Source organism: Protomyctophum parallelum, assembly GCF_964188405.1.
Source record: "Protomyctophum parallelum genome assembly, chromosome: 19".
Classification (NCBI taxonomy): Eukaryota; Metazoa; Chordata; class Actinopteri; order Myctophiformes; family Myctophidae; genus Protomyctophum; species Protomyctophum parallelum.
In genome coordinates this window covers 40214693-40231159 of record NC_139717.1, presented here as the reverse complement: position 1 = coordinate 40231159, position 16467 = coordinate 40214693, and the positions used below count along the sequence as shown (strand labels likewise).

Below are 16467 nucleotides of genomic sequence, written 5' to 3'. Positions count from 1 at the left end.
GATAAGATTGAGGTAATCAAAAGAAAGTGGTCCTCCATGCCTGTGACGCTATTATGTCATGACAGTGACCTCAGGGTCATTTTCTTTCACATCATGCTGAGATGAGTCATTTCTAAAGGTTTTCCTCTTGATTTGATTTTGTACTGAATAGACTGCATTCAATATTTCCGTCACAACTCCATGAAATACAGTTACAGATTAGGTATTAGCGTGCCATATATTAAATGTAATAATGGTCAATAATCAAGGCGGATCTGTCATATTTTCTATATTCCATTCTTATTGGCAGATTTCGTACATTACTGGCCCACAAACCTACCTGACCTGGCGGAACACTTTTTCTAGTTTACTTTTGAATCAATCCCCCTGCAATCTCAGGAAAGCAAACGGCAATTCATTGCGCTCTAAACGCTGCTAATGCATCTCCTGAACACATATGACATGCCATTTGTCTCATTGCTTCTGTTAGAAGGTCACTTGGCATACATTTGACGAGGGTAGCCAACAGATCAGGTTCAAATTAATAGTAAGGCTGACCCGGGACGGCCTAGGCTGGTGGTCCAGTCTGACAGCGTGTTGCGGGTTCGAGTCCCGATCTTGACGACCTTTGCTGTGTGTCTTCCCCCCCCATCTCTCTCTCCCCGTTTCCTGTCAACCTACTGTCTGTCTGCCTTTCAATAAAGGCAAAAAGACCCCCAAAAATATATCTAAAAATAGAAATATTAGTAAGGCTTGTCATTTCCTCCAAGGCTTGTATGTGCCACAAGACAAATAACTTAAGACTGTATTCTGTACTTTGAACCACAAATTAATTCAGATTAAGCTTGTATCCTTTTTAAGATGGGTTCAGCTAACTCGAATTGTTTTGGGGAGCTGTTGAGTGGCTAATAATTAATAATAATTTAACTAAATAATTATAAAAGCATGTTGCTACTTTATAATAATGCTCAGCTACCTGCTCTCCAGAATGTCCCTTGGAGAATATGCCATACTGCTGTGGCTAACATACAATTAGCCTGGGGTCCACCTATGCTTTCTATGGCATAGGCAGCTCCCGGCAGGATCCGCCGGGAGAATCTAAATGCAGCTGTGCGACATGAGACTAATTAGTTGGAGCGACAGAGAGAGAGAGAGGAGTGTGTGTGTGCGTGTGTACGTCAATTTAACAAAGGTGCAGACGATCAGAAATCAGCAGAGTGATCGACGTTTGCGCTACTCTATGCCAAATTTAAGTGGTCTCAGACCCAGACTTAATTTTTCTCTTTGGAAATAAAAACCAGCATACACATTGTATGCATGAGCTTAGTTAAGTCATTGCTGTGGTTGTTATTTCATGTTTATCTTCCCTTGCAGGCGAGGGAGAGCCGTGACCCCGTGACAGCGAAGAGTTGCTTGGCTGCCATCGAGGAGTGTGCCCGAACCGGGGAGGGCAACCTGTTGGCGCTCGCCGTTGAAGCAGCTCGTGCCAGGTCAAATTGATGACTCCATCTTAGCCTGTTGCACTTGCCGTAGCACTTAGCCTTGATGACCTTACAGGCGTATGTAAAGGCTCAACTTATGTAACTTGGATAGCATTTTACGCAGACATAGAACTCTATATAGTGTATATGCATTGTTTCATTGTATAGATATTCCACAGTTAGGTTCTTATCTTACGTATGAGTCTGGATGACTATTTTTATGTATTTGATGTATTACCAATTTACCATGTTTTTGTTCTTGCTTACTGTAAATCGCTCTGGATTAAGAGCGTCTGCTAAATGCCTAAATTGTCATTTGTTGACATTTCCAAACAGTTCTCCTGTTTTACACACTGTTAAATCTCTCAATACAATACAGGCCGAGCTCAAGTACATTAAACTAGATGACAGCGATACAGTATAATATCATCTTTTTGAGTGGTGCAACCACTCCAAGGAACAGCAATGTCCGTGTTCACCTATGTGTTGGTTCACCTATGTGTCCGCCTATGTGACGTTAATGAGCACCAGTATGACTATTAGTACCAGTAGGGGCGCTGTTGTGCCCAGAGAGAGAGATAGTGCTGCACTGTTGCCTGCTAATGAGAGAGAGAGAGAGAGGAGGGGGGGGGGGGGGGGGGGGGCGTTGCACCACTCAGTTCACACGGGTGTGATTTTTTTAATTAATACCTTGGGCCAGGGCTGAGCTCGTGCTCATTACTTGTCAACTATTGTGCAGCGGTGAACCTCCCTTCTTTGACAATGACAGGAGGAGATGAGTTTGTGTTACTTTAGTTAACGTTTGTTAAGTTAGTTTCTGAATGTCTGACACTCTCACGCTATGGACTGAAAAGCTGCAAACACAGACGGAACACACATGTCACATAATAGTACTGTACAGAGAGAGGTAAACTTAAAACTTGTTTTATTAAACATAACTACAGCCTGACACAGCCAAAAATACTCACACATCAATAGGCTACCGAGTCCCGACTCTCCATTAGTGACATGTAAACAACATGCCATGGCATGAAGTACAGTAGAGAATAAAGCTATTTGCGTGATAACAACACAGTTCTCACAAAGAATAACGTCCATTACAGAAATGCATAAGCATGCATGCTGTACTGTGTACAGAATAAATCCACGTCACGTCATCCAGCAGCAAATCACTAATTAAGGGCGAGAATAAAAGGAGTGTTGAGGCAGTGTCGGTGTGATCACAGGACACAGTGATGAGCATTGATGAGTGATTTGACTGTGTGTGACAGCCAGCATAATGTGCATTTTTCTTCCAGGTGCTCTGTGGGAGAGATAACGGACGCCATGAAGACGGTGTTCGGTGAGCACAAAGCCAGCACGAGGATGGTGAGTGGCGCTTACCGCAGCGAGTACGGGGAGAATGAAGAGATCGCCCTGACCCTCAGCAGGTAATTTACTCGCGTGTGTGTGTGTGTGTGTGTGTGTGTGTGTGTGTGTGTGTGTGTGTGTGTGTGTGTGCGTGTGCGTGTGTGCGTGCGTGCGTATAATCCACGTAACTCGAAAACCGTTCGCCCCACCGACTTCAACTTTGACACACGCGTTCCACACCGTCATAGGCAGGGACTGCAGTGCAGGGCCTTAACCCATTCTGACCTGAGATCAGATTCTAAAAATGTCTATTACATCCTGACAGTTTCATTATTAACCCATTCTGACCTGAGATCAGATTCTAAAAGTGTCTTCGAGTTTAAAAAAAATAGCAGACCTACAAGCTCGTATCGCGCCACTCGGTGGCGCGATATGAGCTTGTAGATCTGCTATTTTTCAATAGCTAAAGCATAACATGATGCCAACACCAAAATGGGTGCCCGGTCAGAATGGGTTAAGTCGGTGAGATACAGAACCAGCACAAACGTCTCTGTCCGGGCTCTGCACAGGGCCCAGATCACCCCTAGATCTCCATATATGGAGCTGGCCTGTTCTGACATCACGATGTGTTCTGACGTCCATTCTGCATAAACTCCCTATTTGGGCATGCCTGACAAATGACTCCATATATGGGCATTAAAGGGACACAGACATAATATCTGGTGGGGCATGCAGTTTCTACTTGCATCGTTCCAAGTTACTGCTGATGAAAAACAAAAAGTGTTGCAATTATCAATATAATTGTAAGTGTGTGTGTGTGTGTGTGTGTGTGTGTGTGTGTGTTGGTTAATGTGTGTTCTCTTTCTTTCCAGAGTCACAGAGTTTAAAAAGCAGGAGGGCAGGAACCCTCGCCTGCTGGTGGCTAAGATGGGTCAGGATGGCCACGACAGAGGGGCAAAGGTCATCGCCACAGGGTTCGCCGACCTGGGCTTCGACGTGGATATTGGTCCTCTGTTTCAGGTTAGTGCTAGGAAGGGCGTTCATTGCAATCAACCCATCATTCTAACTCTACAGCAGTGGCTCTCAAACTGGGGTCTGGGGACCCCCAGGGGTCCTCAGGGGCTTCCAGGCGGTAGCCCCTGTGAGCATGTACTGTAGATCTGAACAAATGTGGAAAAACACAAATATTGTATTGAGATCCCTGGCACAAAAGCTGTAGCATAAAAAATAAGCATATGTTGCCTCCCACAATTTTTTTAATTCTTCCATCCTACAGTCTGTACAACAGAAGCGCTAACCGCTAATAAATGTGGGATTATTTTGATTAGATGCACTTCTTGGCGTCACAAGTCAGCCCCTAACAAGGTAACAAGACTTACATATGTTGTTGATTCAATTTGAGACAGGATTTATTGTGGTGAGCATGGCTAAATAAAATAAAATCTCAATCAATCAGTACATTGTGTACATGTGGTAGCCATTTTGCGCTGGCATCATAAATCCCTGAGTATGATGTAAGATCAATGTGATAATGGGCAATGTGGTAGGTGAGTGGATGGCAGTATGTATGGACCACACAGGGTGTGTAGGGCTCCAGACTAACTTTTTTCACCACCGTCCCAAAATACAATTTGAACCGTCCCAAAGTGAATGTATACCGTCCCGGGAAAAAAAGTTAAAAAAGGACCACTCAGATTGCGAAATGAATAACTGTATTCCTATTGTATAATAGAAATACAATACATGCAGTACATTATTTGTTTGGCTTCATGTTTCTTCAGTAGATAGAGAAAATACACTGATTTAGTCAAAATGCTCCCAGATGAAAAATAGGGCTGGGTTAAAAATGTTAATCGAATTAGAGGCTTTGTAATTCATTAATCTAAATTAATCACATTTTAACCGCTTATCAATATTCAACCTGAGAACAGTGATATTTATTTTCAAATGGATTTTGTTATTTTGGTGAATCAATGAATAGTGACTACAGTAGCTATACAACTTTGGTGGTAGGCTGCTTGATCAAGACCAAAATATAAACGTGCAGTAATGCAGGTAGTCTATGAATACTCAAATGATTTACATGGGTGGCATGAGAAAACAAATTAAAAAAACTTTTTTAGGGGGAACACTAAGATGAAGAAATAAAATCAATAAAAACTGTGGAATGAGAGCGTTTTGAGTGTTGGGGCTGCGGGGCAGCAATTCCAGAACAATATGTTGCTTCAGAGGATACCAACATATTATTCAATGTGCCGTAACCATTTCATCTGGTCAGCTGTGGGTTGGACCGACGTGGGTCCAACTCCTACTTGGACTAACATTAGCCCCATATGGAACCCGTTATAATGTAGCTCTATCAGAGGGAGAGGTTCCATGCGACACATGTTAAAGCAGCTAGCAAGCTATAGCCCCATATGTGCCCTCTCCCTACGCTCATCGGAGCTGCGTAGGGAGAGGGCACATATGGGGCTACTAGCAAGTCTAGCATGGAAGCTAACGTTGGTGTAGTGTAGCGGTAGCCCCGTGTCCATATGGAACTTTTCCCTCCGCTATACACACAAGACACAACCATGGTTAAACCACGCTTCCAACCGATAGTTTTTCAATGTAAATGTCCCATCCACGGGGCAGAAGTAATATAAGCAGCTTATTGATTCCTTTGGATGAATGGTGGTGTGTTCATGTTGTCAACTTGTCTGACTGACAGTGACGGCACTGCAGATAGTGCAAAAAGTGTCAGCAGCGCTGATAGTCTCATGCTGCTCAGCGCTGCACGCGATATACGCATTTTCAATGCAAAAACTCCTCTCGTCCCGAAACCGGCCCGAATGAGATACATTTACGTCCCAAATAGATATTTTATAGTCCCCGGGACGTCGGGACGCCGTTAATCTCGATCCCTGGGTGTGTTGTGGGTGCCAGAGTAACAAACAGCAGTGCAAGGAGAGTCTTAATACCTGCATTATATTCTGACTCACACAGCACTAGCACAAAGCACTACTGCGCATCCCATCCACAAGCTCAGCTTGCAGATTGGCCATCTTGACAGAACAGCTGCACACGTCACAGCTTTCCAAAGACCAGAAATTGTCACCGCACAGGTGACACATCATTCTTCCGAAGCACTCAGAATTCAGAGTCCAGAGTGCCAACAGCACTTAATCCCTCATGTAGGAACATCAGTGTGGAGACGTAGCAGACTAGCCATGCATCATCATCATATATCTGAAAAATAAAGAAAACCAGTGGTATACACAAGCAAGATACATCTCAATAACCTAAACTAAACGGAGCCGGGCATAAGCATACAGGGCATTCTGTTTCCGCAGGAGCAGTTACAACAAAATCCCTTTCTATTCCATCAAAGTTGGGCCTGGAACTTAATGCATCAATCAACCATATTGTTCTCCCGTTCAGCCCCGAATAGCATACTAGGATTTCCAGAAACTACAGGCACAATAATTAGCAGGCACATTATTATCTTGTATTATCTTCAACAAGGGTAGGCATAATAAACTTTACCAGCCTACACCCATTCGGTGTCAACCCTGATCATGTAACACAACTGTCTTCTAAACATGTAGTACCAAGTACCAAAATAAACTATTCATCCATAGACTATTCATTTATTCAATTAACCCGACTCTGCACAATAATTCTGAACTTAGGGCCTTGTTACCACAATAACTAAATACTGTAGAGTGCATGATTCTGAAATCACAATCGATATGTAGCCATGTCGCCAGATCCACTTCGTCATAGGAGATGCAATTTAAGATGCAATATAATTGCTTGTAGAACTGCTATTAAAAAAAAAAAAAACTCTTGTCTTATCAGTATGCACTATATCAAATGTATCATCTTAAATCGTAATTCACTATTCACTGTCCTAATAATTTCCTTAAAAAGAGAATATGTGCTCCATTTTACTCAGACTACGTCAGGGGAGAATATTTGCTCCATTTTACTGCTTGGGGAATTTACATGCAATTTTACCAATTAATATGACCAATGTTAGACCATGAGCTGATCAGAATGAGGCAATACACTATTTTAACAATAGTGATTATAGCTACCATTTTTCATAAAGGCTTAACCCCACACTATAATTTATAGTGAAGTTAATAGACTGGGCTATCGTGGTTACTATTTACCTAAATTACTTTTTAGCTCCACATTCTGACACAGACAATTATGTCCACAATGCATTTAACTATTAACCCTTGGCCTACAATTCACGGAAAAAACGGAATTAATCGAAAAATCTAAACCTCCCGTTAACGGAAAAAACGGAATGACAATCAATATCAGTTATCGCGGGGTCAAAAGAGCAAAAATTAATATTTTTTCGCTAATATCACTAATGTTGGATGTAATTTACCAAAAAACGGCCGAAATCCGCGTGATCGTGCGCTATCGTGCACGCGCGCCGTCTCTATGTGCGTCGCTGTAAAAAATGTGATATTTTGCGATCTTTTGGGGTTGATTTGAGGTAAATTTGACTTAGTTATGAAAAATATAGCATTAGCTTAGCAATCCGGACCAGCCAACCTATTGACTAGGGTCAAAATACTACAGGTTGTTGTTGATCGTTGAACCGGAAGTGACTTAGGAAGATCTGTCTATTTTAGCCAAAATCAGCATAATGATGCTTTCCCGCCATCTGGTGGCGAATCGAGAGAATACATTTGCAATGAATGAAAAAAGAAAAACATCTCTTCAATCCTCCAGATCTTTCTTGTATGTTAAAACGATGAATTAAAAATATGCCAATTTGTTACCCAAACTAAAAAATTGGGACTGGTAGTCCAAGGGTTAAAAGAACAATGCCCACTACATGTGATACGGATATGCTTAAGGAAATCTGTAGATTTATGCTCCTTCTACAGCTATCTGCCTAAACATGTCGCACCATGGTGTCTAATGTGGTCAGATATTTTCACTCCAAAGCAATACAAATACCAATATTATTATTCTTTTTTCTCATCATACACGTACACATTTGATCACTCTTCAGACATACAGTATGTGTTTTAGCATAACTTCCTATACTTTTTCCATTCCTCATCTAGAGGATTATATCATATGACACTTCATGTAGAATGGATTCATCTATCCAGTTACACTAATTATTATTTCCATATCAATCTTCACTTTAGGCTCCAGGCTGTTAACTATTTAACATCACTTTTCACCTCTCACACTCTTTTTCTCTCACTCTGTCTGCCTCTCTCTCACACACACACACACACACACACACACACACACACACACACACACACACACACACAGGCAGACCACTTCATTCAACACTCAGCACTCAATCAGTTGTCATGACATTCACATCCATTTCCTTGACAACTGTTTACTCCCGCTGACATACTGCACAATCCAATTGCCAGTGTTAAGTGATGTGTGGAGATGAATTGCCCAATTTAAATTCTGACCACCCCCTCCAGAGATATACAGTCGTTTTGGGTTGATCTGGTCTCCAGGACACCTTGTGGTGTTTTGATTGTTAGGCTGGGTCTCCATTGAGTGCGTATACGTCACGCTGCGTTTGGACGGCGTCAGAAAATGAACCGTGGTGAATGGGTGATGCCGTCCAGACGTCGTCCAAACACAACCGCCGGCAGTGGAGCACCCTTAATTGATTAAAAAGGGAACATTCTCTGCGTTGACGATGACGCGGCGCTGATGGACGCCCGATGGCTGCAGTGGACGCTGAGCCGCTAATGATATTCTAACATGCTGGTTAAATGCAGTTGACAATTTCCAGTCAATCAGTAAATGTGTACAGGATAATTACCTTCATGTGGCTAACTTTCCCTCGGGGCCTGTCGCTGTGACTGCCAGATTACCTGCACCTCCCAACCTCCCGCTCGCAAGATGTGTCAGTTGCTTCCCTTGTGAGAACCACAGGCTTTGCTGTGTGTTCCTCACAAACTACTTTCTACTGACTGTATACTATAAATAAAGCCAAGAAAATATAATTGAAAATCAATTTGACATCATATGTATAAGTTTGTCCTGTATATGCAATGGCCAATGTAATGTTTATCCCTTCATCATGTCTTCTCATACATTACCTGTCTATTCTAAGCTTAGCATTTGCACAAAAGCAATTCCATGATTGCCTACGTTATGTTGTAGATTTACATTGCGATTAACTCTAACCAATAAAAAACACATTGTAATCGGTATAGACTAGACTCAGTGTCCGCTTCTGGAGACAATCTTGCAGTCGCGTGGAGATTTTGGCATGTTGATTCTACTGTAGGCGTGTGTCATATTGGTATTAATAAGGGCTTGATTCTATGCGCGGGATATTGTCATAGTTAATACGTACTGCAATGCTAAATTAGGTCAAAGATAGAGCAATTCTTTAGATACTGTACTATAAAACTCCTTTATGGATGCATTGATTAGAGAGGATTTTAAACCACGTGAATTGGGACTTTAACCCATTCTGAATGGGCACCCATTTTGGTGTTAGCATCATGTTATGCTTTAGCTATTGAAAAATAGCAGATCTACAAGCTCATATCGCGCCACCGAGTGGCGCGATACGAGCTTGTAGGTCTGCTATTTTTGAAAAATCGAAGAACGACTGACATTTTTAGAATCTGATCTCAGGTCAGAATGGGTTAATCAGACCAGTGTGTTGTCCAGTGGAAACCTGGTATGAATCTGATCTCAGGTCAGAATGGGTTAACAATCACAGCGTAAGTGTGAGAACATGTGAGATTGAGACAAAGAGAGAGATTATAAAGACCACTACACAACACCGCTGGACTGATTTGCCCAATTATCCTCACTACTGAGGGGAATAACATACTACAAACCACTCATAATTAGGTGAGTGCATTCACCTAATCCTATTATTATTTTCATTACTATTAGTTAGGGATGCACCGAAAGGGAAATTCTTGGCCGAAACCGAATACCGAATATAGGAAACAGTTGGCCGAAAACCGAATCCCGAATATCCGAATATGATTAATAATGTATATCTTTTTTTCTTACCATTCCTGTCATGTCCGTACCTTAAAGTGACCTGATTTATGGCTAAATAAATGGTTATGGCAAAACTTAACTTAAATAATAATCACTATTATGGGTCCATAAAACATTTATTCAGCTCGTTTGAATCCATTAATTGCATACACTATTAGGCCGAAAATGCAATTTTAGCCATTTTCTGCCGAATATTTTCTGCGGCCGAATATTCGGTGCATCACTACTATTAGTATTATTATTTATTGTTTTGTGTTTCATTGCAGATACTACTGGTCTCAGATGTAAAGTGTTTAGAAGAGTTTGGGAGAGCCTCTATGTTGTGTATGTTCTCGATGTTGTTATGCTTCCTGTTTCTGTTAGTGGAGTTCATTTAGACATTCCTGAAAGGTTCAGGGGCATCTGTACATACTGTACGTACGCTGAGGGAGGCTGTGTAGGTTTGAAAATGTGATCATTATTGTGCTCAAAAATGTACAGTAGGCCCAGGCCGTAGCGTAACGGTCTGGGCACCGGACTGGTGATCCAGTCGCGGTGTGCCGCGGGTTCGACTCCCGGACCCGACACGGCCTTTACCGCATGTCATCCCCCCATCTCTCTCCCGTTTCCTGTCAGCCTACGTTCTATCCCTTAAAAAATCAATAAAGGCGTAAGCCGCAAAAAAATATCTTAAAAAAAAAAAAAAAAAGTACAGTACATGCCCATTGCCCACAGCAAACAGTCATTAGCTACAACAGCAGTCTTCACACACACACACACACACACACACACACACACACTTTACGTGAGGTAAGTGCACATGTGTGCGACCAGTCAATGGACATCACAGGGCAGACAACAGCACATAAGTGCACTGCACCACCCACATAGTACTCGTCATGCTGTGTTCTTGTCAGCTCTGTACTCTGTGGAGTAATTTGTGTCGGCGTGCAATGCGCCACTAGCATATGGGCAAAATGTCGGGGGAAATGCCAAATGTTTTTTGAAGTGGAGACACATGCAAACATGGGAATGTGAAGCGGTTCAAACGCCAGACCCATGAGCGATTTCTGTGTCAAGTCTGAAGGCAACAATAGGACAACTGGTCTGCTATGAGTTGGTGCTGGACACACAGTATTACAGATTTGGCTCGGGGCTGCTGGCCCGAGTTAAAGCAGTAAAGATGTATGTCCCCCACAGAGTTGGGATTGCAGTTGAAAATTGTACATCATTCTTAGAACCTTTTTGAACTTGCTGTTGGGTTAACAGACTCCCCTGGAGGTGGCTCAGCAGGCGGTGGACGCTGATGTACACTGCGTCGGGGTCAGCACACTGGCAGCAGGACACAAGACTCTGGTCCCCGAGCTCATCAAGGAGCTGAGGAGCCTCAACAGGCCTGACATCCTGGTCATCTGCGGGGGCGTCATCCCACCACAGGTACTTTAACCCATTCTGACCTGAGATCAGATTCATACGAGGTTTCCGCCGGACACACACTGGTCTGATTAACCCATTCTGATCTGAGATCAGATTCTAAAAATGTCAGTCGTTCTTCGATTTTTTCAAAAATAGCAGACCTACAAGCTCGTATCGCGCCACTCGGTGGCGCGATATGAGCTTGTAGATCTGCTATTTTTCAATAGCTAAAGCACAACATGATGCCAACACCAAAATGGGTGCCCGGTCAGAATGGGTTAACATATTTGTCTACTCTCCACCAGGCCAAAGGCTTGGGCGGAGAGTATGTTTTGCACCCTGTCCGTCCGTCCGTCCGTCCGTCCGTGTGTCAGTGTGTCTGTCCATGTGTCCTGTCTGTGAATAGGCTAATCTTCGGAACCGTTGGCTTGATCGCAGTGAAACTCTGCGCACACACACACACTCCCTGGATCACACAGCAGAAACTTTGCCCCAGATTTTTTCAAATGGGTCTGTTAGCGCCAACGTGAGGCCGATTTTCACAAAACATTTTTCTCTAGAACACCTACAGATTCTATCCAAACATCACGCATCTCTATCGTCATTAAATGAAACTAGTCTTTCAGATTTTTCATTCTTCCGATTGGCTTCCAAATTTTGCAGGAGTGCTCCGTTTTGAACAAAATACCTCAAATCATGAACACAGCGTGTGATTTCAGTGACATTTTGCGTGCACATTCCCACTAAGCCGAGGAAGAAGTGCCACTTGAAAATGTTCAAATCAGCCTCATGATGGTGCTATAACAAGCCAAGTTGCATCTTTACCTATAACTGCACCGATCTATGTCAAACTTTGTATGCACACTCCCTAGAGGCCAAGGAAAAACGTCTGGCCTGCATTTCTGATTATTTTATATCGGTCGATTTTATCCAAATATCACGTGCATGATCTTTATAGATCAGATTTCTTTCTATACTTTCGCGGTTAGCCAAGATTGACATCTAAAGTTTGCAGGTGTGGCCCGTTTGGAACAAAATGCCTCAAATCATCTTATGTTTTTCTTTGTGATCCTTTCCTTTCCATTTGGAAACACAGTGAACACACTTACAAGTACCATCTTCTGTAAGACATTGTCTGTTGGCTATTAACAGTTCTTCTTAACCTCTGATTAAAGAAATGAAAGAAATACAAAATAAATGAAACGTTATCTCTGGTCATTCGTCGCGACTTTAGCTGTTTCAGACGGGGAGCGAGTGGCGTGCTTTAGTAATTCATTTTCAATGAGAGCTGGGAGATCACTCACTCCCGTCCTGAAACTGCCTTTAATGCCACTCAAATGCCACTCAAAGTGAAATTGCATTGTTGAATGATTTTTTATTTATATACTGTAGCGCCTTTCCAAACATATAGTTACAGTTGTTTTGGATGTCTTTTATGATTGCCGTTCATAACCTGTCTGTAAAGCACTTTGTAACTATATGTTTGGAAAGGTGCTATATAATTAATTTAAATGTACTCTCTCATAGTCTCTTATCACTCTCTCCAGTAGGTATACTGGTGGAGAGAGTTATTATGTCACTTGCAGATTGCCACATGGCATTTATTTATTTAAGTCCTTTCCATTGTTCTTCTTCCACTGCTGTTTCTGTGGTGCAAAGTAACTAGCACATTTACTCAAGTACTGCACTTACTGTGCAGTAGCTAAAAATTTGAGGTAGTTTTACCAGACGTGAGTATTTCAATTATTTTGTATTCTTTATACTTCTACTCCACTACATCTCAGAGGCAAATATTGTACTGCGATTATTTGACAGCTTTATTTACTTTTCAAAGTTACATTAATATTACAAATCATACATTAACCACTCAGTCACTATTACTATACTTTGGCTATTCAAAATTAGCTGATCTCGAAGCTCACAGCTTGAGAACTTGCAGATCAGCTATTTTCTAAACATTTTTGACAAATTGAGTACTTCTACTTTGGTTCTTTAAAGTAAATTTTGACACCAAATGCAATAATTTTGTACTTATATTATTGTGTTATTGTTGCTTTTACTACTAAAATCTTGAGTACTTGTTGCTGTTGGAATGTGTTTCTCTGCTCCGTCATCACCCTTCTCCATCCGTAGACTGGATTTGGTTCTTTGCGATTCATCTCCCTCACTCTGAAGCGGTTGTTGTCTAATTCTTCTGAGCCGTCAAGTCTTGAACTGTAGCAGATTATTAACGCCAAAATCAAATATAAATAAATTCTCACCTGCTTTTACATTAGAAATAATTTTGTAATCTATATGCAAGCTGTCCCACGTTCAAACGTACCGACCACAGCCACAGTAGTCGATCATGTTTTAACCCATTCTGAACGGGCACCCATTTTGGTGTCGGCATCATGTTATGCTTTAGCTATTGAAAAATAGCAGATCTACAAGCTCATATCGCGCCACCGAGTGGCGCGATACGAGCTTGTAGGTCTGCTATTTTTGAAAAAAATCGAAGAACGACTGACATTTTTAGAATCTGATCTCAGGTCAGAATGGGGTAATCAGACCAGTGTGTGTCCAGTGGAAACCTTGTATGAATCTGATCTCAGGTCAGAATGGGTTAAAAAATTATGCTCATGGTCGGCACCATTCTCAGAAGACCCTGTGGGAAGAGAGGGACTTCACAGGAAACGGCAAAGACTGAATTAGCCACATGGGTTTACCGTTTAACACCGGTTCCTAAGCAGAATGCTAATGTCCTTTTTCTACACAATAGTGTGGAAACCTTGTATATCCAAAACAGTCACAACTCACAAGCTCTTGTTAATACATTTTATTGGTTAAAATATATAAAACACACCTCTGTCAACCTGGTGTCCCTATTTTGAGCACAAATTGTACAATTCTAGCACAAATTGTGTAAAAATTCTACAAGCTCACGCTGTGAGCTTTTTATTACTTTTGTGTGACACAGCGAAGCATAAAATATAGCATTCATTGATGAAAAACAAACATATGAAACATGGAGATACAAGGTTTCTGCCCGACAGTGATGATATTGTGATGATACACCCCCCACAGATCATGTCGGCATTGGTGCGTGACGCTGTTGTCGAGCAAGCTCATCTGCTGATGATGAGCTTGTGGGTCGTTCATTTTATGGAATTGATGGAATTCCTGGTAAATGAAACCTTTTCGGATGTAGTAATTCCGAGAGAGCAGCCTCTCGAAAGCTTTGGGAGATGTTATTTTGTAAGAGGAAATTAAGAATATGATCTATGATGTCTTTCGCGTCCCATATGGCTCATGACATGAGCCATCGGCTGCCCAGACAGTTATGTCTATCTCATGTAAGTCGGTGATATTTCTGTTCCCCTGGAAAATGGGCCACATAATATATTCAAACCCAGCGTATGATACCTTTTAATTAGGACAGGCGTTTCAAACCTTTCAAACTTGTCCATGCCTAGGATATATTTTGTTTGACAATAATGAGCAAACTCCCTGTATATTTACATCACATTACCGATTTGTTGTGATGCTTCTAAAGTGTGCTGTGCCCCCTCCCCCATGTTACAGGACTATGAGTTCCTGTACCAGAGTGGTGTGTGTTCCATCTTTGGGCCAGGCACCAGGATCCCTCAAGCTGCAGTTCAGGTCATCGACAACATTGAGAGAAGCCTAGAGAAGATCCGCCAGGCTATGTAAAATTTCACAGCAATAACGGTCTGATCCTGTCCGTGTCAACCAACCATCATCGATCTGACTGTGATCCTCCCCTCTGCTTTTGATGGTCATTCATTTTCATCACTGCATTGCGACGCATTGTGAGCTTGTAGATAAGCTATTTTCGCTATTTGTATAGGGTCTTTAAGAACCTCCTCCCCCCTTTGTTTTTTTTTGTTTTTTAATCAAAGCATAGGAGACTGATTTTGCCTGTCTTTCTCTGAACGCACAGAATATATTGTATGTCAATGATGTGATTAACTGATAAGTGGCACAGATGAATGGCCTCTTCAGGTTGAGATGAGTCTGTATATTATGAGATTCAGTATGCACGCTTTATCCAGACGCCTCCTTGACACCGTATACAGAAAAGGGCAACAGGTTTATTCATTAACTGAATTTGAATTACATATCAAAAAGAGCCTGCAGCTTCACGTCCAACATAATGTCACCAAGTCCTTGACCTTCTGTTAACCCATTCTGACCTGAGATCAGATTCATAACGAGGTTTCCACTGGACACACACTGGTCTGATTAACCCATTCTGACCTGAGATCAGATTCTAAAAATGTCAGTCGCTCTTCGATTTTTCAAAAATAGCAGACCTACAAGCTCGTATCGCGCCACTCGGTGGCGCGATATGAGCTTGTAGATCTGCTATTTTTCAACAGCTAAAGCATAACATGATGCTGACACCAAAATGGGTGCCCGTTCAGAATGGGTTAATCTGTTAATTACATTTAGCTGCATGATTTTATTATTTTCTGTCACACCAGTAACATTTCCCAAATGGTGCTGATATTGCAAATGCAATTAACAGCTCGATTGTAGCGAAGGAACTCCCAGAAGTTTCCGGAAATATCCGGCTCTCTTTTTTTTCTTTTTCTGACAGAGTTGTATAGAAGAGTCACGAGGATATTTTTAGACTTCATAAGCATAACTACACTTAACACAGACGGCAGATTGTCTGTTCAGTCATTCAGAAGTCATCTGCTTAAACATCTAAAGAGGGAACATACAGCGTGTGACTTGTGGTTGGCTAAAGTTGAAATGGTGCACGTCAATTATGCTTAGTTTGTACCGATCTGAGAGACGCTTTGGTTGATTTCTTTAAGATCTTAACCACATTGTCTGAGACTGCTCATTCTCTGACTCCAAGGAGGTTAAAGCATTCATGTGTTGGTGTGTGCCAATACACACACCGGAACTGGGCCGGGCTCCCGGGCGCGTTCCTGGGGGGTCTGGATGTTCCCGGGGACCCCCACACGGTAACTCTGTCATTTCTCTACCGTTTCGGACGCGGGGCGGCTCGCCGGAAACCAGGGTGCCGGGGCCGGAGTTGCACCACTCACTTATTTTGATATGTATATTGGATTCAGCGGAGTGCACTCCACTGAGAAAACACATTGTTTATGCGCAACCGCCTTTTCTTAATTAGTCCAATAGCTCTCTGTATATTGTCTGAATAAAGAATAAAATGCCCCCAAAATATAGTCTCACATACACGTTTTTCCCTAATCAAAGTAGAAAA

The 16467-nt window shown here is 42.1% G+C and overlaps 1 protein-coding gene across 1 annotated transcript in view; it reads left to right on the top strand.

Annotated features, from left to right (window-relative positions):
• mmut (methylmalonyl CoA mutase) overlaps nt 1–15548 on the top strand; it is a 36911-nt gene extending 21363 nt beyond the window's left edge. The window contains exons 9-13 of the mRNA XM_083789917.1: nt 1354–1469; nt 2759–2890; nt 3683–3830; nt 11079–11246; nt 14790–15548. Of these exons, the coding sequence (XP_083646043.1) occupies nt 1354–1469; nt 2759–2890; nt 3683–3830; nt 11079–11246; nt 14790–14918 (693 nt within the window). The 3' untranslated portion in view covers nt 14919–15548. The remainder of the gene's footprint in view (nt 1–1353; nt 1470–2758; nt 2891–3682; nt 3831–11078; nt 11247–14789) is intronic.
• The last annotated feature ends 919 nt before the right edge of the window (nt 15549–16467 follow it).